The sequence below is a fragment of the Dipodomys merriami genome, unplaced genomic scaffold (genome assembly GCF_024711535.1).
Source record: "Dipodomys merriami isolate MVZ:Mamm:240054 unplaced genomic scaffold, mDipMer1.0.p SCAF_3, whole genome shotgun sequence".
Classification (NCBI taxonomy): Eukaryota; Metazoa; Chordata; class Mammalia; order Rodentia; family Heteromyidae; genus Dipodomys; species Dipodomys merriami.
The window spans coordinates 59983104-60008630 of NW_027204492.1; the positions used below are offsets into that span (position 1 = coordinate 59983104).

The 25527-nt window shown below is 38.6% G+C and overlaps 1 protein-coding gene across 1 annotated transcript in view; it reads right to left on the bottom strand.

The window, feature by feature from the left end:
- Positions 1 to 20515, bottom strand: part of Sh3bgrl (SH3 domain binding glutamate rich protein like) — a 72867-nt gene extending 52352 nt beyond the window's left edge. Inside the window, exon 1 of the mRNA XM_070040129.1 lies at positions 20387 to 20515. Within this exon, the coding sequence (XP_069896230.1) occupies positions 20387 to 20431 (45 nt within the window). The 5' untranslated portion in view covers positions 20432 to 20515. The remainder of the gene's footprint in view (positions 1 to 20386) is intronic.
- Positions 20516 to 25527: the final 5012 nt, after the last annotated feature.

Below are 25527 nucleotides of genomic sequence, written 5' to 3' on the forward strand. Positions count from 1 at the left end.
TGTAAATAAGGATTAAGATCTAGGAGGGCCTGAGTATAAATAGAAGCACCTATCCAAAAAATAAAAAACTAAAAAGGACTAGAAGCATGGCTCAAGAGGTAGATCACCTGCCTAGCAATTCCAAGTCCCTGAGTTTAAACTATAGGACTGCCAAAATAAACAAATAAAAAATATTTTTGTGTAAAATGAAGTAGTAAATACAAGCTATTTTAATCTCCCACCTCAACTGTAACCTAATATAATGCCTTAAATATCTATGTCTTTGACTATGTGGTTTTGGGTTAAGCACATAACCTGTGTGTACCTCAGCTTATCTTCTTGATTTCCAAATTGTTATTTTAAAAGAAACCATGATAAAAAAAAAAAAAACATGTGCTAAAGCTGGATATCAGTGGTAGAGCACTTGCCTCGCAGTGCAAAGCTCCAAGTATGATTACTAGCACCTGGGAAAAATAAGTTATTGTATTTAAGATATGTACAGTAAGAATTTTTTTGCTAGTTCTGGGGCTTGAACTCAGGGCTTGAGCACTGCCCCTGAGGTTCTTTTGCTCAAGACTAGCACTCTATCACTTGAGCCATAGCACCACTTCTGGATTTTTCTGTGTATATAGTACTGAGGAATTGAACCCAGGGCTGCATGCATTCTGGGCAAGCACTCTACCACTAAGCCACATTCCCAGCCAGTACAGTAAGAATTTATGAAATTTGTTTATAATTTTATTAGAGTGGCCTAGATATCAAGACCTACCACAAATATGTCTTATATAGTTGAAAACAATCAAGACATTTTTATTGTTTTATAGATAAAATACTAATTTATTTGGGAGAAATAGAAGATCAGGAAGAAAGCACTCAAAACCAAGATAGACTAACAATGAAAAAGACAATCATTTTTAATAGCATAGGATTATCTTTCCAAAAACAACAATGTACTAAAATCTTTATATATGACAAGTATAACTTGAAAATGCCAATGTCAGAGAAGCAGAGGAACATATTTTCTGAAGCTGCAGGCCCAGAAGTGAAGCACAGTTTTCAAGCAGAGAGAAGGGTGATAGGAGGGAGGGAGGGAGAAGGAGAGGAAGAGAGAGAAAAGAAAGGAGGGAGAGAAGAAAAGGGAGAGGGAGAGAGAGAAAGGGAGAGGGAGAATAAAATAGTGAGAAGGAGGGAGAGGGAGGGTGAGATGGGTGAGAGGGAGAGGTGGAGAGAGAAGGAGAGAAGGAGAGAAGGAGAGAGGGTGAGAGAGTGAGCAACAAACAGCAGACAAGCAGGCAGGAGGAAGGTGGGCCAGCAGGCAGGAAGGCAGACAGAGAGACACCAAAACAAATAAACAATATTTCCCTCAGGAAACAAATTTCTTTTCCATGGAAAATGCCAAGATTAGGATTTCCAAGCAAAACAAGGAGTTGGGGTTCTCTTGAAGCCTCACCTAAAATGATTTTAAACAAATAAAAATGGTCTGATTTATAAAGTGATACAAGAAAGCCATTGGGTCTCAATTTAACAGATTTTGGGGAGATTGTTCAGTTTACTTTAGATTCTTACTTTGTGGTATGGGATTTGAACTCAGGGTCCCATGCTTGTTTAGCAGGTGCTCTACCACTTGAATCATATCTCTAGCCCTTAATAGTTTCACAAAAGCTGATAGTGAAAAATTCTGTTCTTTCAAAGTAACTCAAAATACTTGCTATCACTCAAATTTTAAAAAGTAACATTCCCAGGAAGTTGGGATAAGGTCATTTCTTCAATTTTTCACAGGTTCACAGTCAGAGAATCTCTAAAGTGAAATAAAGAAGTGGAGCTGCAGCTCAAGTGTTAGCCTTGAGCTGAAGAGCTGAGGGACAGCGCCCAGGCCCAGAGTTCAAGCCCCACAACCAGCAAAAACAAAGACAAAGTGAAATAATTTCCCTAAACTTTTTACTTCCCAATCTAGAGATAAATGGTTGATTAGTACACAGATGACAGGAAAGATTCGTAATGAATTCTAATTAAACTATCTTTAAAAGTCAGAGCACAATGCAGCAGTGATAGACACAAGACAATATGTTGGAATTGATCTGTACAACTTGGAGGGAGCCTCAGGGGAGGGAAAGTAGGAGACAATTGAGGGAAGGGTAACAAGGGTGACAAGAAATGTACTCACTACCTTACTTATGTAACTATAACCACTCTGTACATCACCTTGACAATAAAAAAATAGGAAAGTAAAAACAATGAAATAAACATATTAATACAAAGCTTCCTACATGAAATACAGCATAAAATGTAATATTTAGGGGTTTCCTTCCTATACAGTGGAAATAAGTGACATTTCAACTTGACAAAACTAATATGTAAAACTGTATACAATAAACGTTCACATTACTTTTGTTTCCATTAAAAAAGTCAGAACATCCCAATACAGATTTGTAAAACAACAGTTCAATTCAATTAATTTATGATTTTTTCCCTAAAAACTGAAACTTTTAAAGGTATTGCACAGGATTTTAAATTAGTAATGTCATATGACTCTACTAACAATGCCATTAGCTATGTCTAATACATAAGCTTTAAGGAATTCTCAATTCTAAAATGTTTAAAACATTGATTTTGAAATTTATTTAAATCAATCAGGTTGGAAGTCTCATGAAACAGCCAACATGTATCTTACAGTGTACTGATTCACAAGTATTATCTTAAAATAAAAAAGAGAGGCAAAAAGAAGAGACTTTTACAAAACCAAGATTTATTTTAGGCTTCTAAAAAACAAGATTGTAAGCTCTTTCAGAAACTAGGCATTGTTCCCTAGGAATTGTGTATTTCATCAGTGGGTACTTAGCATATGTAGATTGAATTTATAACATATTATCTCTATATCATGCATATTGCTTTGCTTCCTCTACTTCCCGGTTCAAGAATATGATCTCCTTCTAGTCATCCAGATTTCCTCAATCTTAGTTGCAAACTCTAGGACAAAAGAAATACAAAGTAGTACTGAAGCATAGTATCAAGGAAGGGTACACATTTCCTTCTTTGGAGAGTTTACTAAGAGAAAATTGATTACAATCTTTCAGGGACGGCTCACAGGCAGGCCTTATGTGGATGGGTGAGATGATTTCTCATGATCTCTTGTAGCCACATGCTTCTAATATTTTACTTGGAAGCTATTTGACTTTCTATGCAAGGAAAGAGACTGAAAGACAATTTTGACACATGGAAAAAGATACAAAGTTTCTCAATAACAAGTGACAATAGTCAAAAATAATTTTCAATCTATAACCATTCTACTTAGATATTACTGTTTTACTCTACCAAAAATGTCAACTCTAAAATGCTATGTTAAAAAGAACATCCAGGTAGGTGCTGGTGTCTCAAGAACAAAATAGTACCTACTCAGTTGGCTGAGATTTGAGGATCTCAGTTCAAAACCAGCCCAGACAGGAAAGGCTCTAAGATTCTCATTTCTAACTAACGACCCAAAAATAGCCAAAAGTGGAGCTGTGGCTCAAGTGGCACTACCCTTGAGTACAAAAGCTTGGGGATAGTGGCCAGGCCCTGAGTTCAAGTCCAAAGACCAGCAAAACGAAAGAAAAAAAGAAAGAGAGAGAGAAAGAAAGAAAAAGAGAGATAGAAAAGAAGAAGAAAGAAAGAAAGAAAGAAAGAAAGAAAGAAAGAAAGAAAGAAAGAAAGAATGAATGAATGAAAGAAAGAAAGAGAGGGAGAGAGAGAATGAGAGAGAGAAAGAAAGAAGGGAGAGGGAGGGAAGGAGGGAGGGAAGGAAGAAGGAAGGAGGGAGGGAGAGAGGGAGGGAGGTAGGGAGGAGGGAGGGAGGGAAGGAAGGAAGGAGGGAAGGAGGGAGGGAAGGAAAGAGAGAAGGAGGGAGGGAAGGAAAGAGGGAAGGAAGGAAGGAGGGAGGGAGGAAGGAAGGAAGGAAAGAAAGAAAGAAAGAAAGAAAGAAAGAAAGAAAGAAAGAAAGAAAGAAAGAAAGAAAGAAAGAAAGAAAGAAAGAAAGAAAGAAGGAAAGAAAGAAACTTACCCAGCTTACCCAAGGAAACAATTAGTACCATCTGGATTTTGATATGCATTATATCTCTCTAAGAAGGCAACTAATTTGTGAGTTCAAATATTTGTGAAAAATTAGGTTAAAAAATTGTAGTGGGGAGGGGAAAGAAGGAGGAATTAAAATGGTCTCTATTGATCTAATTATTAATGAGAAACAGAAGTAGTATCAATTTTAGTATTTTAGCACTTACCCTTTTTGCTATATAGTTGGCCACAGGCAAACATACTAGACAGTCCCCATTCTCACCCACTAGAAATTCTGGCTCAAGAAGTAGTCTTTTTAAAGTCAGTTGCAACAGTGGTATGAACTGAAAAAATAGAGCAAACTGACCTGGCAAAAGCCTGAACCTAAACTTCAATCAAACTGTCAAGAATCCTATAAAGCTTAGAGAAGAGACAAAGACAGCAAGAGGGTTTGAGACAAAGGAGATGGGGCTGTTACAAAAAAGTTAATGATTGTCCCTCAGATTCTTATTTTTATATTACTGTTTCTTTTTTGAATTTTTATTGTTATTGTAAAGGTGATGTATGGAGAGGTTATTGCTTTGTAAGTCAGGTAATAAGTACATTTCTTTTTGGGCAATGTTACCCCTTCCTTCATTCTTGAAGAATTACTTTTATATAAACTATTAATACTTGCTGTTCCCAAGGTAAAAGGATTATAGATAATTGTAGAACATATTTTTCTGATAATGAAAATAGGGGGTTTCCCCCCACCCCAGAATTCCTTAGTATCTGATGGAAATGGGCAGTGACACAGCAAATCTCTCACTTGTAACTACTGCTATAATTGGGCTTGAGGAGAAATGTATAGTAATTCTGTCCCAACAAAATGTTCAAGGACACAAGGAAGTGCACATTGTGCTCAGGATCTACTGCTCACACCCCTTTCTAATAAAATGTCAGGAAAACTAGGGAAAGGTTCAACGGAGGTAATAAATTATCATTGTTTTTAGAAGAGCTATTCAGGGCCATCAATGTCAGGGTATGTGGAAGGAATGATAAATTATATTTGGACATTTGTTGAAGACTGACTCTTATGAGACAGTTTTCCAACAGGCAGACAACAGGGCTGTCTGAGAAATATCTCTGCTTTGGAGCCTCTCATACATGTCTCCTGATTTACAGATCATGTTAGTTCCCCCAAATTGGCATGATTATACTCCATCTCATTCTGGAGCAAGGAATAGGCCAAGAAATCTATATAGTCTTTTCTTGCCCTAGATGCAGTCTAGTCCAGTAGCTGTCATATATATTCTCTGAGTGAATGAGTAGGGTGTGTGTAAAAAGAAAAGGATGTACAGCACAAGTCACACATCCAGAACCTGCTATAGATAATCTATTTAAAGTGTCTGTCCTGTGCAAGGGTCTTCACTGTTTCTGCCAGTTGTTTAGATACTTGCATATGTGTGGATACATGCTATCAAGTTAGCTATATGTAGACGTTATTATATGAAAGCTCCATAAATTCTCTAGAACTTGATAATTATATGAGTCTCAGATTATCTCATTTACCTTTGTCTTCTTTCTTGATTTTTATTAATCAGATCTCAAGTCATATCACAAATAAAAAGGAGAGTGATTTGCTTGCTAATCTCTCCATTCTGTACTACTTTCAGCTTCCTGGAAGCTAGTTGCCATGAGGAGGGGCTGAGGCACACAGTGTAAGAGACTGAATTGGGGGAAAAATATATGTTGTACTTACTTATGATTAATATAAAATATAACCCATTTCATAATGATAAGTTAAAGTGTAGAGTGTACACACACACACATGTATGTTCATGTGTGCTTACATGTGTGCTTGCACGTACACACCTACTACAATGTTGGGGATTGAACTCAGGGCTTTGGATATGGTAGGCAAGCACTTACAGTGATTCAGCCCCAAAAATGCTTTCTAAAAAGTCAAATACAAGATTCCTTCAGTTTGAAAAGTAGAACAAATGAAAATTGTCCGATTTCCTACTTGCCATAAGAGCTATGATTTTCTTGTTATTCTTTTACAAAAACGATTTCAAATTTTACCAGTAAAACTTTAAAAAAAAAAAACAAACACTTGTTACATGATCAACACAGACTTTTTATAGTAACTGAAAGTAACATGTCTTTTTTTTTTTTTTTTGCGGTTGGTCGTGGGGCTTGAACTCTGGGCCTGGGTGCTGCCACTGAGCTCTTCAGCCACAGTGCCATTTCCAGTTTTCTGGTGGTTAATTAGAGATAAGAGTCTCACAGACTTTCTTGTCCGGGCTGGCTTTGAACCGTAATCCTCAGATCTCAGCCTCCTTAGTAGCTAGGATTATAGGCATGAGCTCACCAGTGCCTGGCTTAACATATATTTAAAGACAAAACTTTCTGACAATGCTTGGATATCTCTCAATAGAAAAGCATTAATTGGACATTTTGAGTTAAATGATATAAAGATTTTTTCAGCTGGGCTTCAGTGGTTCATGCATGTAATTCTAGCTACTCAGGAGGTTGAGATCTGTAGATCATAATTCAAAACAGCTTGAGCAGGAAAATCTGTGAGACTCTTATCTCCGATTTACTACCAAAAAGCTAGAAATGGCACTGTGGTTCAAAGTGTTAGAGTGCTGGCTTTGAACACAAAAGCTCTGGGACAGTGCCCAGGCCCTGAGTTCAAGCCTCAAGACAGGCACCAAAAGAAAGGGCTTAATTGCTCTCCCTCAGAAATATTCATCTTTTCTCTATTTTCATTTCCAAAATAACTTTTGAATAGTTTACTCATTACTCACTAAGTTGAGTCTACTGTAAAATAAAAATTAGCAATGAAGCTGTTCTAAATAAATGGTTTGCTATATGTACACATGTGATTATGATGTTAAAGAAAGTAATGCAGTGTTTGTGTGGTGTTAGTAAAACACTAAAAGCCAAAGCCTCTTGTGCAAAATAATACAGCTCTTCTTTTGTTTTCAGTAGCTGTGCTTGTCTTTGATCCCTTAATATGTCATAATAAGGCATTTCTTTCCCCTCTTTCCTTTCTCCTCTCTACTTCTTCCTCTCACTGGTGATCCTCCTGTCCTGGCATCCAGAATTCTAGGATAATGGATATTCACTATCATGCTTGGTAAAGATTTTTCAACATGTAATTCTCCTTATGTTATTTGTTCGTGGTTTATTATGCTGCTCTGGATTTTATGTGCTGATATTTGGAAATTTCCTTTGAATATTGCAAGCAACCACATCTGTGTTTGACAGATGCACGAAGAGACAGAAACATCTGTTCAAAGAATGTCACTCAAGTGGAATCTGGAGCCTTTGCAACTTCCAGAGTTACAACTGTCCAATTTTCCAAGGTCAGCAGACTCTCCCAACATAATGCACTCTAAGGTGCCCTGGATGCCAGCTTTGAGAAACCTTGATTCACTCTTCAGTTTCAAACCCCACCTACTGGGTGGTATAGCTCTGCTTTACAACTTCCTCACTTGCAGTTCAGGGCTTGCACACCAAAAATTGCCAGGCTTGGAGACAGAGTGTGTACTAACTTCCAGCCCCAGCCCACTACCACACCCATAGTCAGCTCTGGACCTAAACAGGCCTCTGCAAAGAAGCACTGTTGTTAAATTCTAGAATGTAATGATCAGAATGGCAAGAAAATATTGTGGCATTTGCAAATGACTACAAGTATATGCCTCTGGTAAAATTATACCCACTGACCTGAAACAGGGCCCAAATGTGACCAAAAATGCTATCTTGCTTTGCCTCCTTCCTGTGACACAGTCCCTAGGGAGGCAGTGTACCCAGGCTGTACCAGCCAGCTAGCATCCATCCCATGCTACGACTATGGGATAATTCTCAGCCTACTTATGCAGAAACTTTGACACATTAGTAGGCATATACTGAGGAAAAAAATACCGTTTTGGGGGTGAGGAGCGGTAACTCCACATACCTTCGCACAGATGCTCTGCACTTCAACTCTAGTAACTGCTGCCCATCTCTGCTCATTATGTCCTCATAATCAGAATTAAAGTTAAAATTGTTCTCCCCATTCCTTTTACTCATTATTCTCTTTGTGCTATTATGAATTGGCAAGTTCTTAGTAGAAAGAAAATAGTTGTATGAAAGAACACTGTCGCCTTCAAAACAAAAGTATGGAAGCTGAAAAAAAATTAAGGAATAAAATAAGGTTTTGGTGTATAAATACCAGTATAACTTAAATTTACATGTCAAACTGAAACCACTCTGAATTAAAAACCCTTAGTATAACTTTTAATATTGTAAAAATAATGAAAGATAAAATATTAAAATATATGATCATTTAAATAAGCCTACAATAAAAATATATTTATTATTAAGATGTAAAGAGATAAAATATAAAAATATATTTTAAAAAGATCTCTTGTAAACTAAATGAAAGTAATGTAAAATACATTGTATATACAACAGTTATAACAGGAAAGACTTCATGAAAATAAAATATGAAAAAACTTTAAAAATGCTGAGTGCTGATGACACATATCTGTAATTCTAGCTGCTCAGAAGGCTGAGATCTGAGAATTGTGATTTAAAGCCAACCTTGACAAAAAACGCCATGAGTTTCTTATCTTCAGTTAACAGGAAAAAGCCAGAAATAGAGATGTGGCTCAAGTGGAAGAGAGTTAGCTGTGAGCAAAAAGCTCAGTGACAGGAGCTGGGAAGGTGGCTCCATGGTAGAGTACTTTCTTTGCATGCACAAGGGCCTGGGTTGGATTCCTCAGCACCACATACGCAGAAAAAGCCAGAAGTGGCGCTGTGGCTCAAGTGGTAGAGCACTAGCCTTCAGCTGAACAGCTCAGGGACAGTGCCCAGGCCCAGAGTTCAGGCCTCACGACCAACCAAAAAAAAAAAAGTTCAGTGACACACCCAGGCCCTGAGCTTAAGCCCCAGGACAGGAACGAGAGAGAGAGAGAGAGAGAGAGAGAGAGAGAGAGAGAGAGAGAGAGAGAGAGAGAGAGAGAGAGAGAGAGAGAGAGAGAGAGAGAGAGAGAGAGAGAGAGAGAGAGAGAGAGAGAGAGAGAGAGAGAGAGAGAGAGAGAGAGAGAGAGAGAGAGAGAGGGAGGGAGGGGGAGAGGAAGGGGGAGGGAGGGAGGGAGGGAGGGGGGGCTGGGAAGGTGGCTCAGTGGTAGAGTGCTTGCCTTGCATGATGCATGAGGCCCTGGGTTCGATTCCTCAGCACCACATAAGCAAAAAGGAAAAAAAAGCCGGAAGTGGCGCTGTGGCTCAAGTGGTAGAGTGCTAGCCTTGAGCTGAAGAGCTGAGGGACAGCGCCCAGGCCCAGAGTTCAGGCCCCACGACCAGACCCAAAAAAAAAAAAAGAAAGAGAGAGAGAGAGAGAGAGAGAGAGAGAGAGAGAGAGAGAGAGAGAGAGAGAGAGAGAGAGAGAGAGAGAGAAGGAGGGAGGGAGGGAGGGAGGGAGGGAGGGAGGGAGGGAGGGAGGGAGGGAGGGAGGGAGGGAAAGAAAAGAAATGACATCTAATGTTGGTCCTTTTTCCAAATGTGAATGCAGAACTTTATCATTGTTACTTTGCTTATTGAGCCATAGTTTAAATACTTTTCCTTGTTAATATTTAAAGCATTTTATTTTTTTCATGAGTCAGATCTTGCTTTTTTCTTACACAAAATCTCTTAGTAAGAACAGTATCTCATTTTGTGCAATATCCTCCTTTTAAGTATTCACTCTGTATCTAAGCTATATGAACCTTTTTATTATTATTAACTTCAAAACTTAATTCTAAAACTTTCCACTCAAACATGATACAAAGGATAAGTATAATTTATAAATGAATGCATTTTCAAAAGATAGTGCTTGGGGCTGGGAAGGTGGCTCAATGGTAGAGCACTTGCCTTGCATGCCTGAGGCCCTGGGTTCAATTCCTCAGCACCACATAAACAAAAAGAAAAAAAAGCCAGAAGTGCAAAAGGTAGTGCTTTTCAATAAATCACTTTAACATCAAGACACAGATTACCCAAGATTGTGTTAGACAATTTACGATTTCATTACCCAAGATTGTGTTAGACAATTTACGATTTCATGAACTACAGACTGACTTCCTGAAAGTATACAATAGACTGTTGGGCTGGTAGGATATCTTCCAAACAGTCCCTGACATCTGGCACTGTAATAATCCCCCGGTATATGTAGTTTAGTTCTCAAGTTCAACTTTTTGATAATGCCAGATTGATTCTCAACTTTCAAAGGCTGGGGAGGGTGATTCTCAAATGAATCTCAGTGGTAGAATACTTGGTTTGAATGTGCAAGGAATGATTTCAATCTCAGTACTGAAAAGGTAAATCTGTACCCAAATGTGATATTTACTCCTGTCTTAAACCCCTCATATAGAACCTAGCCCTAACTATACAATTTCTAAGTGGTTACAATATACCAAAAAACACTTATTTTTCAATTTCAGCTTCAAAACCAAGTAATAAATTTTAACCTCACAATTTCTTCCTAATTTTTAAACTTGTCTTTCAAAATCCTTGTGCGTGAGTATATGTGTGTGTGTGTGTGTGTGAGAGAGAGAGAGAGAGACAGAGAGAGAGAGAGAGAGAGAGAGGAGAGAGAGGGAGGGAGGGAGGGAGGGAGGGAGGGAGAGGGAGAGAGAGAGACAGAGAGAGACAGAGAAAGAAAGAAAGAAAGAGAGAACTGGGGCTTGAACACAGGACCTCCTGATCTCATTTGGCTTTTTTGCTCAACACAGGTACTCTATGTTCAACATCTTCTTTAAAAAAAATATCACACGAATTAAAAGTTGAGTGTAGGTTGATCTCATTTACTCCCCTTAGAACTCACCAAGTGTTTCACTTAACTCCTATAACTCCCACAAAATTCTTAGAAATTTTAAATGTAATCATTGTTCTTAAATTTTCAGCAGAAATTCACTAGAAAGCTTCACTCCAGCTACTGCATCTTTTGGGTAATATAAAAGAATTTAAAAATGGATACATAGGTCCAATTATATTTAGGTTTCTATGAACTCATATTCTATAATTTGGGGTAATCTAAATGAAATTCGTTTATATTCACCTTCTTAAGAAACAAATCTATGCAAATTACATGGGGCATAGCCAATAACCCTTATTTCATCCTACAAGGTGTGTTCTCTACTTCAAAATTCCTTCTAAGAACAACCTGTCTTATTTTTTGCTCACCTGCCTTACACAGAGTACTTCTACTATACTGGAATGAAGGTTCATATTCTGCATTCTAGTACTATTTACTAAGATATGATAGCTTTGATTTGTCTGCTCTGAAGAAACCTAAGTCTTATACTTGATACAATAAACTATCCAAATTGTCCTTGGTACTTGTAGGATAATTAACTATAAGCATTTTCATGATTTTACAAGTTCATCAGGAAAGCAATATCACATCACAGTATGGAAAATGTAAATATCCAATAGAACAATAGAGTAGCCTAAAGGATCAGATCAATGGTTCAGAATTAAACGTTTCCACTGATACTCTTAGTCTCTTTGTTCATCTTTAAAATGGAGAAAGAAGATGTGATATGATGGTACATACTTGTAATCCCAGCAGTTGGGAGGCTAAAGTCAGAGGATTTTGAGTTTGAGGCTAGCCTGGGCTACATAGTTATATTCTGTCTCAAAAAATGGGAATAGTAAATAAAATACTGGTTCACTGAATAAGCACAAGAATAAAATGATATAATATATACAATGTTCTTACAGCTATAAGTGGCATTTTACAAAAACTTCATGAGAAAGCTCAAGATTTTCTTTTCTGGTACTAGGGGGGAAAATTCAGCCTTTCACTTGCTAGGCAAGTAGTCTAACACTGAGAAAATTAAAGTGAGGTGATTCATCATATTTTTAACAAATTAATTGTCTACTGTCTACCTTCTAAATGAACTTTCAAATATGAAAGAGGGAATGTTTTTCAATACCATAGAATTATGATTACATATATGCCTGTTATCTTAATTTTAAAATTGAGAAATATCCTACACTTATGATGAAATAACTGTGGAAGAGGTGGTGAAATAAACAGACACAATTGTCTCATGTAGTAACTGTTACCTGAGACGAATATTCTCTAGTGTTTAAAAGGTCTTCTCTTGACTCATTGCTGGAAATCTCCCAAGTAGAAATGTTTGGCTTCAAATCAACTCTGTGATGGAGTCTTTTTTACAGAAAGGACCAAGCCGAAAAAATAGAACTCAAAATCTAGAGTCCAAAACTAGCCTATAAATTAAGCAATATTCCCTTTTAATTTAGATTCACAAAATCATATAAAGCTGCCTTGGGGCTAGGAAGGTGGCTCAGTGGTAGAGTGCTTGCCTAGCATGCATGAAGCCTTGGGTTTGGTTCCTCAGTACCACATAAACAGAAAAAGCCGGAAGTGGCACTGTGTCTCAAGCACTAGCCTTGAGCACAAAGAGGCTCAGAGACAGCACCCAGGCCCTGAGTTCAAGCCCCAGGACCAGCAAAAAAAAAATAAAAACTACCTTTGTATCACATGTGTGCATAGCCACAAAAATCACAATTTTTTTGTGTTATTTTTTGTGGAGGTGTAGGAGTTAAGACAAGATCTTTACAGTAGCTTTTGCTAACCTGGAAGCATCAATCCTCTTGGCTTCATATCTTGAGTGTGGGGATTACAGATATGTACCACCATGCCCCCAAACGAGATGACTTACATAGGACAGGATTAAAGTTGTAAAAGTTCAGTAAGTAGCACAGACCACCATAAAACTGGGCAAACATGATTTTAAAATATGACTTTGGTGAAACCATTTTACATTACAAACCCTATAAATCATAAAATAAAATGGTGATAGTAACCTCCCTACTTGTGCTTCCTAACTCTGAAGCACAGGTTATAGAAAAAAAAAACCCATTGCCTAATAAAGTATCATCCTAACTTAAATGGCAGTTGTATTTCCAATACACAAGACAAAACTGTTTTTTGTTGCTATTGTTGCTGCTGTTTCTGCCAGTCGTGGAGCTTGAGCTCAGGCCTAGGCACTGTCCCTGAGCTTTTTTACTCAAAGCTAGCACTCTACCACTTGAGCCATAGCACCACTTCTGGCTTTTTCTGTGATTAACTGGAGATAAAAGTCTCACAGAATTTCCTATCAGGGCTGGCTTTGAACAGGGATCCTCAGATCTCAGCCTCCTGAGTAGCTAGGATTATAGATATTAGCCATTGGCACCTGGCTACAAGACAAAGTTTTAGTGGAATATTAACATAAATTTTGATAGAAATATGTGGAGTATGTGTAAATGATAATGTTTAGGAATGGGTCCTGAAGTTGCAACATTCTCAATTCTAACCCAACCCATGCCATTTCCAGCTCCAAATGTGTTCTTGAGCAATACTACTAATGCTTCTTTAATATCTTAGAGACATCCTTTCAGTGACATAAAATAGAATACTAGCACTTACCTTAGTGATATTCTAAGGGTTAAATGAGATAATTATGAAAAACACTGGCATAAGACTGCATATATGTGAAGCATAAACAAGTGTTAAAGTCCCCATGCTAGTGAAAAGTGAACACAACAACAAAATTGAGCCGAATTAAATGCTTTAAATGTACAGTTTTTTAATTTGTTACAATATTTAAAAAATTATAACTGAGCCAGGCGCCAGTGGCTCACACCTATAATCCTAGCTACTTAGGAGGCTGAGATCCGAGGATCATGGTTCAAAGCCAGCCAGGGAAGGAAAGTCCGTGAGACTCATATCTCCAATAAACCACTAGAAAACCAGACGTGGCACTGTCTACAATAAACCACTAGAAAACCAGACGTGGCACTGTGCTCAAGCAGTAGAGCGCTAGCCTTGAGCTGAAAAGCACAGGGACAGCACCCAAGCCCAGAATTCAAGCCCCAAAACTGACAGAAAAAGAAAAAAATTATATCTGAATTTTCCACTGATATCCTGGCAGTCTAAAACACTTCCCATAACCCATTATATCCAAAATGTGCGGTATTGGCTCAGAAAACAATTCCATTTCTTAGAATTATTCTAGGCTTGCCAAGTGTTAACATGTTAGCTTTGTCTCTCATACTAACAAACATAGTTATCATAAATGAACTGTTCTTTTTTCCTTAAAGGATTTTTTAAACATGGTCTAAACTAAAGGGTAGAAAAGTCTGTTGAGTCTTGTATCTCCAATAAAGTTCCAAAAAAGCTGGAAGTAGAGCTGTGGCCCAAGTAGTAGAACACTAGCCTTGGGCAAAAAGAAGCACAGGGACAGCACCTAGTCCCTGAGTTCAAGCTCCAGGACTGGCATAATAATAATAATAATAATAACAACAACAACAACAATAATAAATGTTGATCATTGGTCAAATGTCAGAAATATAAGTGCATGAAACAAATACTCTTACTGTGCCTGTGTATCATTACTGTGGTTATTATCAAGAAATTATTGCAGGGATGGGGATATGGCTCAAGTGCTAGACACCTGCCTAGGTAGTACAAGTTCCTAGTTCAAATCCCAGTACCACCAAAAATAATAATAATAACTCACCAAGGGGTGGGTAATGTGGCTCAAGCCTATAACTATTCAGGAGGTTGAGATCTGATTATTGAAGTTCAAAGCCATCCCCGTAAGAAAAGTCCATGAGATTCTTTCTAATCTCCAGTTAACCACAAAAAAGCTGGCAATGGAGCTATGGCTCAAGCGGTAAGGAGCCAGCTTCTAGCAAAAATGCTAAGGGACAGCACCCCAGCCCTGAGTTCAATCCCCAGTACTGATACACACACATATAATAATGATAAATAGCCAGGCACCTGTGGATCACACCTATAATTCTAGCTTTCTCAGGAGGTTGAAATCTAGAAAGCACGATTCAAAGCCAGCCAGGACAGGAAAGTCTATGAGACTCTTACCTCCAATTAACCACGAGAAAATGGGAAATGGAGCTGTGGTTCAAAGTGGTAGAGTACGAGCCTTGAGCAAAATTACTCAGGGACCAGGCCCAGGCCTGAGTTCAAGCTCCACAACTGACAAAAAAAAGAAGCTCAGGCTCTGAGTTTGAGCCCTAGGGACTGAAACAAAAAGACAGAAACCCATTATAATGTACTTGCTTTCATTTTGAGAAGCAAATGTGAATTCTTTGTATTGGGGCAGGGTTGAGTAAAATTTTGAAAACTTACGTGTTACAAGATACAGGTTGCTCCAAATGGATCAAAGACCTCGGAGTCAAAGCAGACACCCTGAAAACATTATAGTAAGGAGTAGGAGAAACCCTGTCTCCTTAGCACAGGCCGAAATTTTCTTTTTTCTTTTTTTTCTTTTTTTTTTTGCTTTCTTTTCTTTTCTTTTATTTTATTTTATTTGTGAACATACTGTACAGAGGGGTTACAATTACATGGGCAGGATAATGCGTACATTTCTTACCAAGCATTGCAGCCTCCTCCTTTTGTTTACCCTTCACGTCCCTTCCCAGCCTCCCCCCTACCCCCCAATCCCAATCCTTCTCCTTCCCCCCCATTCCCCCCCCCCCGCACCGACGTTGTAAAGCTCGTTTTGGACATGACAACTTGTACTTCTCATTGTTGCAACAGGTCCACCTGTATCCTTAAACAACTGGTTTTTCCCCATCTCCTCCTCAAGTTATACTGACATCAAATATAGTGAAAACAGGTAGAGACTCAGAAACACAACAAATCAAAGAAAGGTTGGGCAAATGGGATTGCATGAACCTGCAGAGATTCTGCATGGCAAAGGACATAGCTAGTAAGACCAATAGAAAGCCCATGGATTGGAAGAAGATCTTCACTAGCAATACAACGGACAAGGGTCTCATATCTAAAATATACTTGGAAATCAAAAAATTAAATCCCCCAACAACAAATCCTCAAACAAACAACTGCCTGATAAATAATGGGCTATAGACTTAAAGAGAAACTTCTCTAAAGAGGAAATAAGAATGGCCAATAGACACATGAAGAAATGTTCAACCTCTCTAACCATAAAAGAAATGCAAATCAAAACATTGGGATTCTGCGTCACTCCAGTTAGAATGGCTATAATCAAGAAATCTAATAACAACAGATGCTGGTGGAGATGTGGACAAAAGGGAACCCTACTGCATTGTTGGTGGGAGTATAAACTTGTTAAACAACTTTGGAGAGCAGAATGGAGGTTCCTCAAAAGACTCCACATAGAGCTCCCCTATGACCCAGCAATCCTACTTTTGGGCATTTACCCAAATGATCATAAACAAGACCATACTAAAGCTACCAGCACGACTATGTTTATTGCAGCATTATTTATCATAGCTAAGATATGGAACCAACCCAGATGCCACTCAGTAGATGAATGGATCAAGAAAATGTGTTTTATATATACATATATATATATATATATATAGAGAGAGAGAGAGAGAGAGAGAGAGAGAGAGAATAGAATTCTATGCCTCCATCAGAAAGAATGGTATTGCCTCATTTGTTAAGAAATGTTAAGACTTGGAAAAAATTATATCAAGTGAAGTAAGCCAGGCCCAAAGAAACATAGGTCCCATGGTTTCCCTTATTTGCAATAACTAGTATATGTCTGGGACAAGCAGAAAAGGTCAAAAGCTATGTACATATGACTAGATAAGATGACGTTAAGCGAAATGAACCCCAAGATAGGGATACAAGTAGTTTTTTCTTTCTTCCTATTGATTCTAACCTATTTATAATGTACCATGTGATTTTTTTTGTTTCTTTGTGTGTTCCTCCCCCACAGTATAACCCCTGTTTTCACTGTATTTGATGTTGGTGCCCTGCATCTTGTATATACATACACTTCTCTGATTTGGGGAGGGGAAGGGAAAAAACAAAATGCTTAAATAGGGATACAGGTTGACCCATTGTAACGAGATGTACAAGACACTATGTTGAAAAATGAACTTTACAATTTAGGCGGGGGGGAGGGGATGGTGGGGGAGGAGTATAGTTGTGGAGGTGAGAGGGAAGGGATGGTAGGGGAAAAACAAGGAAGCAACAATGCTTGATATGAAATGTTCTCATCTTGCTCATATTATTGTAACCCTTCTGTACAGTATTTTTACAATAAAAAATGTATTTAAAAAAATGGGCTGGGAAGGTGGCTCAGTGGTAGAGCACTTGCCTTGCATGCATGAGGCCCTGGGTTCGATTCCTCAGCACCACATAAGCAGAAAAAAATAAAAAAAAAATCTGGAAGTGGCGCTGTGGCTCAAGTGGTAGAGTGCTAGCCTTGAGCTGAAGAGCTGAAGAGCTGAGGGACATCGCCCAGGCCCAGAGTTCAGGCCCCACGACCAGACCCAAAAAAAAAAAAAAAAAAAAAAAGATACTGGTTGCCCTGGAATACAAATAAATTAGGTTAATAGTGTCTTGTCAATTATCACAAATGTAGATTCCGAACAACCCAGTGTAAGATCTAATATTGCTTATTGCTATGACATCCTGGAGGAAGACTTAGAAGAGTCAATACCAACCCAAAGTCAAGAGACTTGTAAATATTCCCAGACAACTGCACTTAGTCATTTACAGAATTTTCTTACTTTGTGCAATTGTTGAATTCTATTAAAATATTGGCCCCAAAGTTTCTAATTATTGCCTAAGGACAATACTGTAGCAATCTTTTTTTTTTTTTTTTTTGGTCCGGTGGTGGGGCCTGAACTCTGGGCCTGGGCGCTGTTCCTCAGCTTTTCAGCTCAAGGCTAGTGCTCTACCACTTGAGCCACAGCGCCACTTCTGGCTTTTTTTTCTTTTTGCTTATGTGGTGCTGAGGAATCGAACCCAGGGCCTCATGCATGCAAGGCAAACGCTCTACCACTGAGCCACCTTCCCAGCCCCTACTGTAGCAATCTTAAAGGAAAACTGTCGTATTAAAGACTATAGAGTCCTTTTCTACTCTAAGCACTGCCCCATTTATGTTACATTTGTACTGCTGTAGTATTAGTTAAAAGTATTATAAGATGAGGCTGGATGTGGGAGTACATGCATGTAATCCAAGCATGCAGAAAGCTGAGGCAGGAAGATTGTGAGTTGGAGGCCAGAGTGAAGTACACATGGAGTTCCAAGCCAGACTGAGGTGTGTGTGTGTGTGTGTGTGTATATATATATATATATATATACACACACATATACATATATTATCAAGACCTTGTTTAAAAAACAACAACAATTTATTGTTAGATTAAAATAAAGCACATTAGGGGGCTGGGAAGGTTGCTCAGTGGTAGAGCGCTTGCCTTGCACGTCTGAGGCCCTGAGTTCGATTCCTCAGCACCACATAAGCAAAAAGAAAAAAGCCAGAAGTGGCACTGTGGCTCAAGTGGTAGAGCACTAGCCTTGAGCTGAAGAGCTGAGGGACAGCACCCAGGCCCAGAGTTCAGGCCCACGACTGGAACCAAAAAAAAAAAAAAATCACATTAATCTTGCAGTAGAATGATACAATAGAATTTTGATTGCAATATTTTGTGTAAGACTGAAACCATGTATGAATCTTTAGTTATCCATATGAAAATTGCAAACCGGCACACATCTGCCTTTGTCAAGTTTGCAACAGTGTGGTCCAATAAAGAAAAATTTATTAGTCCCAATCACTTCAGAGGGTCTTAGAAATATAAGGCATAACAAAGAGAGAGGTGCAGTGGTTCTTAGTTGAGCAGAAATTCCACAGGCAGTTTCATGTTCAATCCACTTCTGAGGAAGGAGAAAAGGAAGAAAGCAAAGAACAAATAGCAGTATTGATGCCTGCCCCCAAAGGAAAAGCAATGGCTTGAGTTGCTCAATATAATTAGGGGCTTAGCTAAAGGCATTAAGTTGGTCTTAGAAATTTTACAGCTAGGGGCTGGGAAGGTGGCTCAGTGGTAGAGCGCTTGCCTTGCATGCCTGAGGCCCTGGGTTTGATTCCTCAGCACCACATAAGCAAAAAGAAAAAAGCCGGAAGTGGTGCTGTGGCTCAAGTGGTAGAGCGCTAGCCTTGAGCTGAAGAGCTGAGGGACAGTGCCCAGGCCCAGAGTTCAGGCCCCATGACCAGACCCAAAAGAAGAAAAGAAAAGTAATTTTACAGCTAGTATAGTAAATCAAAAGTGAGCAACTGATATTTACTTTGAAATACCAATTTAATATGTATGGAGAATAAGAAGTCAAGAGTTGTCCAAAGGACATACTGCAAGTTTTCTGAGCAGTGCTCTTTAGTGACTCAGGCTTGTAATTCTTGCTGCTTCGGAGGCTAAGATCTGAGAATCTTGGTTAGAAGTCAGCTCTGGGCAAAAAAGTCCATGAGACTCTTATGTCTAAGTACTCAGCAAAATGCCGTAAGTGGAGGTTTAGCTTAACTTAGTCATCCTAGAGCGAAAAAGCCAAGGAAGTGTGCAAGGTCATGAGTTCAAGTTCCAGCTCCAACACAACACAATTTTCTGTTTTTTAACTCTAACTTGTTCAAAAAAACATAAAAGATTAAAATTTACCATATTCCGAAATGGTCCTCACTACACCCAACACATGGGTAGTGGCCAGCAATGGCAAAGTTCTTCACCAACAGATCTATTCCAGCAACACCCAGATTTTGTCTTGGGTTGTAAAGAACAGAAACACTTTTATTCAACACTAAGTACACTCAGCTTTCATCCAAGTTTCCTACCCTCCCCAGACCTGTGAAAAAAACTGTTATTGTAAGTTGGCAATTAGTAAATGAATGCAGAGGGAAATGGCAGTTTTCAATCTATGTAAAGCCTTGGTAAATGTTAAAAGGAAAATCGCAAAAGAAACGAAAAAGTCATCACTGAGGTGGTTAAGGTGGAGGAGAAACTGGGGCTCACACATTTTAAGATTGGAAAAAATACTCTATATCATTGTTCCCAAGTTCCTCGCCCATTTTATCAAGTTCTCACCGGGCTTTAAACTGACTTAAATACTTCCTAGTACACATTCTCAAAAATAATTCAAACACCTCTGTAGGCTTCTATTCAGCACCTATCTTCAACAGCATCTTTTCCAGAAACGGATTCCATTCCCATCGTTCATTTCCTGGAGAATATTCATCCAATGTGTGATTTTACTTGACTTCGGCTAACCCTAAACCACCTACAACCCTACACCACCACTTTCCCTTCTAGCAAAACCTTACCAGGTTTCTTCTTTTTTGAAGAAGAAATAAGGCCTAAATGTCTTAAGACAGGCAAAGCCAAAGTCCCCATTAAAAATGAAATCGACTCAACAAAGGGGGTGGGGGAGAGAGAAAGAAAGGAGGTGGGGGTGGGGTAGGGTGGGCGATGAGAGTGTCTTCGGAAGGAGAAGCTGCCCAAGGAACTTCTGCAGTTAAACGATGTAGGGGCAGAATAGGACTAGGATGGAAGCAAACAAAGGTGGGCTCCCCACTCTCCTTACCGCCGTAGAGCCGGAGGAGGATGCAATGTACACACGGATCACCATCCTGGAAACAGCAGTAGGCGATTGATTGTTGGCGTGTTGGAGCAGCTACAGCGACGGCTGAAATGAAGCTAGGGGCGGAACCCGGGTGGGAGGACGAGAAGGGCGGGAGGCTAGGAGGTGGGCGGGGCAGTCCAGAGCCTCGCCTCCGCTCCCAGCCTTTCAATCTGCTCGACGCGCGGCAGTCCCAGCCCCAAACCCCGGAAGACTCCCGCCCGCCCTTTTGCATCATTTCTAAATTGTTTTTTTTTTTTTTTATCCTAACACCCCCCACCACCACCTCCAAGTAGAAAATCTCGAACTACACCGCGAGATTTGTTTAAACAATTCTTTTTTGACTACTCCCTCCCCCGGGGGAGGGGGGGTGGAGCAAGAAAGAAAAAAAAAAGAAAGCTGCACTGAATTGCATTCAATTCGATTCGACGACTTCTCCCAAGGACGCTGCAAGTTCTGCGCGGTACTTCCTGCTCCGCAATCGTGGCAGATCTGGAGGTATATTTTCGCGCGACAGCGCCCTCCGTTTTAAGTCCACAAAAATCCTTAAGAATATCCATGTTCTCCAAGATTTGCAGATTTATTAAGACTCCTGGAATATAGTTCTTTTTCTGAGGTAGCTCTTTGCAGGATTTGGGCACTGAAATGCCAGTCTGGAAAGAAGTGTCACGTTGCCCTAAGCCCGGAAAAGGCGGGATTGGCTTTCTTTTTATTGTTGTTGTTGTTGTGTTTTGTTGAAATAGGGAAACCATGTTTCTGTGGAAAATTACGCAAACCAATTTGGTTGCCAAACCAAGAATGGAAAAGGAAATTGCGAACAAAAAATAGAAAATACCGTGTAGGAAGGGTTTTTTTGTTTGTTGGTTGTTTTGTTTTTGGATAGTCCTGGGGCTTGAACTCTGGGCCTGAGCCCTGTCCCTGAACTTCTTTTGCTCAGACTAACATTCTACCATAGCGCCAATTCTGCCTTTTTGTTTTTGTTTTTGTTTTGTTTTGCATTTGAGAGGTTTATTACACATAATACTGTCATGGAGTTTTCTGTCCGGGCTGGCTTTGAACTGCTATCCTCAGATCTCAACCTCCTGAGTACTCAACTAGATGATAGGACTGAGGCACCAACAGCCGGCATGCAAAAGTATTTTCTTTTGCCTTCTAACTAGGTGAGAAAGTAATTTGTAGGATATAGATCAGGACATATTGAAATCGTGAAGAGAACATATTGGTTGCTTTAGGGAAATAAGCAAATTAATTCATACTATCCAGAAAGTCACCAATCCCAATTTTTTACTTTCCTTTTTTTGAGTTTTCCAATGCCCTTCTATGATTCTGCTAGCTTTGCCTAGACCCAACAACCTGAACAGATAGGTACAATTCTGGCAACAATGTAGGCTGAAATACCTAAGATACTTTTAAAGTACTCCACCATAATCTTAGCAAATATACAACTTTTTCCATGGCTCCACCAAACCAACTTCCTTACATAATCACTCTTGAAACCTCAGTGCAATTACCATGCCTAGCCCCACTTTCATGCCTTCCATCTTTTAGTCCCTGCCTTCATCTTTTCTCCAGACCTTCCTACCCATTTGTGACCTGTCTGTCTATTTAACTCAGCCTTCTCTACACACAACTCAGAATATTTATATATACTATCAGGCGCTCTTTGGCAGGATGATATAGTTACTATTATTGATAAGATCAGGTGTTAATTTCATTCCCTAACCCACAAGATAGAAAAATCTGCCTTCTGGTATTGATTTGGTGAAATGGAAATAATTTGTCTTATACTACCATTGTACAACTTGCCATCCATAGTCCACTTAAACTCTCTTTTTACCTGTTAGCCTCTTTTAAAATAGTGGAAGAAATAAACAAAAGGAAAGCAAGAGTCCTTCTGTGTATTCTATATACCTACAGGATGAAATTAGTTATATCTAGAAAATTCAATGGTAATAACAATGAGATTAGTAGTATTTCTTATATGGACTTTGAGAAATGAAAGGATGATTTTTGAGTTTATTTCTTTTAAATACAAATGTGTTGGGATTGAGGATATAAGCCCAGGGTTTTATCCCCAGTACCACCCACAAAATATATAGATTATTTAAGTGAATTATCTAAGTGAAAATATCCCATACATTTATTTATATATAAAATCCACTGATTCTTATTGGCAGGACTTGGAAATCATTTCATAGATTGGAAATCTTCCAATATTTCTAATGTAGATATTAACATTAGTCTAGCCCCTCACTGCCTTCAGCCATATCTAGAATTCCTTAATGCTCATTTTTTACACAGCAGTCCCCTAAAATCATGTGTTTATATAATTTAACAGTAAAGGTTAAGGCCTGAATACAATAGAGCAGATCAAAGAGTATTCAAACAGCACTTGTGAACTATTGCCATAGAAAACGTTTATTGACCAAATATTAATACATTTTTAAAAACCACCAAGTAAGCCCATGCTGTATGTAGAAAAATCAGAAAACACTAGAAATCAAATTACTCAGGTTACACACAGTGGCATATGCCTATATTCTTAGGTACTCTGGAGGCTGAAGCGAGAAAAATAGCTTAAGTTCAGGAGCTCAGGACCAGCCAGGTAACAAAACTTATCTCAAAAATAACCGAACTTGGCTCACGACTGTTTTTATCTCAACCTCTCTAGAGGAAGAAATTTAGAGGATTCCCATTTAAGGCTACCCTGGTTCAAAGTTAATTAAGCCTGGATAGTTTAACTCTCATTTTCTGCAAGAGAAGCAAGAGATATTTATCTAGTTCCATTTCTTCCTACTTCAGTCCTGTTATACTAAAATAAATCCTTGCTAAAACTTAAAAAAAAAAAGGTTGATGAAATAAATTAAGTAAGTAATTAATCAGTGGGCATGGTATTCTACAGATGTAATTTCATTCGTGCCAGAGCCATAAATAGGAGAATTACCTTCCAAAGTTCCCCTGGGCAAAACTCCAAGACTGTCCAGAAAATTAACTAAAGTAAGAAAGGGCTGGAAGCACAATTATTTAGTGGGTTCAGGGTTCTGATCACCTCCAAAAAGTTAAATTCATCATTTGAACCACCAGAGGGGGCCACTCGTCTATGGAAAACACACATACTTGGGATTGGAAAAGCAAGGCTTAATGAGACTTGCTAAGTCATTTTTAATCACTTCTGCACCGAACTCCAACAGAGAAAGTACTGCATTTCATCCATTGCTACTAAGTAGTTATCATGAAAGGTCAACGGAATCAATAAGAGCAAAAACTGTTCTCAAATCTTCCTGACACTTGGAATAAGGACGATTGACCCACTCTTCTTTCATTAAGTGTGGCTGACTTCAGAAGGTTAAATCAACCCACTTATCAAGACATAACATAAAGATACATATTATTTCTTCCAAAGAGAACATTGCTTTGAAATGTTACACACACACACACACACACACACACACACACACACACACACACACACACACACACACACCATGATTTATACAAATCTGAAAGAAAATAAAACACTTAAAATGTCATTCAGCATAGACCCTCAATGGTCCTCCAAACCCTATCAAAGTAATATCATCCCACCATTCTCCAAAACTTCTTTATGAACCCTTCCAGTTAACCAATTACCAATTCCTGGGCCATTCCTGTCTCATTGACCCACCACAAAACATGTGGAAAAAAATCTTTTAGGAGAACATTCTAAGATGTGTCATCTTCTGTTTCTTTGATACCAGTAATTCCCAGTTATAAACTTATCTCTGAGCTTGTAAGTAGGAAAACTTCCCATCAAGTTAAAATTTCCATTTCTGTATTTCTCTCAAGCTTTGATCTCTAGAGGTCTCTCCTTTAACTGTTTCAGGCTGTCTTTTTCTATATCTACAAAGGATGGCCCTGACATTAGAAGACATAATCCAAGTATTGTGTGACAAAGTATGATGCAAAGTAGTGTGAAATTCTCATTTTGAACCCTGTATTTGTATTTTAGTCTACCTATTTGATGTAGAATTATATCTCTTTACAGCTTTAATTTACTATTCCTTGATTACTAAGAATCTGTACCACTTTCTATTTTTCAATCTATGTTTAAATTCCATATTAACATATATTAACTGAATATATTAATTGGATTGAGTGTTATATTTCAACATAAACTGTTCGAATATAAATACCTTCTTTTCCCAGGTGCCAGTGGCTCATGCCTATAATCTTAGCTACTAAGGAGGCTGAGATCTGAGAATTGTGGTTCAAAGCCAGCCTGGGCAGGAAAGTCCATGACTCATCTCCAATTAACCACCAAAAAAACTGGAAGTGACTCTATGGCCCAAGTGGTAGAGTGCTAGCCTTAAGCTGAAGAGCTCAGGGACAGTGTCCAAGCCCCACAACGGACAAAAACAAATAAATAAATAAATCCCTTCTTCCTAATCACCAAGAATCACTCATTTAATGTCAAGTCTAGTGTCTGAGCTTCCACATATGAAAGCTATGTCCTTTGGATTCTGGCTTACTTCATTCAGTATAATGTCCTCCATTTCTCTTTATTTTACTACAAATATCAGGATTTTATTCTTCTGTATGACTGAATAATATTCCATTGTGTATGCATACCACATTTTATCTTTTCATCTGCTAATGGGCACCTAGATTAATTCCATATCTTAATTTATGAATAGCACCACAATAACCATATGTATCTGAAGCATATCTTTGGTGTGCTTTCATTTCCTTTGAATATGTATCTAAAACTGGGATACTTACACATGTATTAGATCGAGTTGTACTTTTTTGAACAATGCTCATGTTGTTCTCCATAATAGCCATACTAATTTATATTCCCAGAAACAATGAATAAGATTTTCTTATTCTTAATATCTCACTAACATTAACATACTCTTTCCAATTCTTTCAGGTGATGAGATGATTTTTCACAAGTGAATTTCATTTGACATATCCATATTTGCATACAATGTGCCTTGATTGGACTCAACCCCTCCGTCATCCTCTCCTCATCTTTCTTCTGCCCTTTCCTCAAATAATTGTAACAAGGTTTATTATTCCATTTTCACACCTGTACATAACATCTTTTGATCAAATTCAACCTCCAT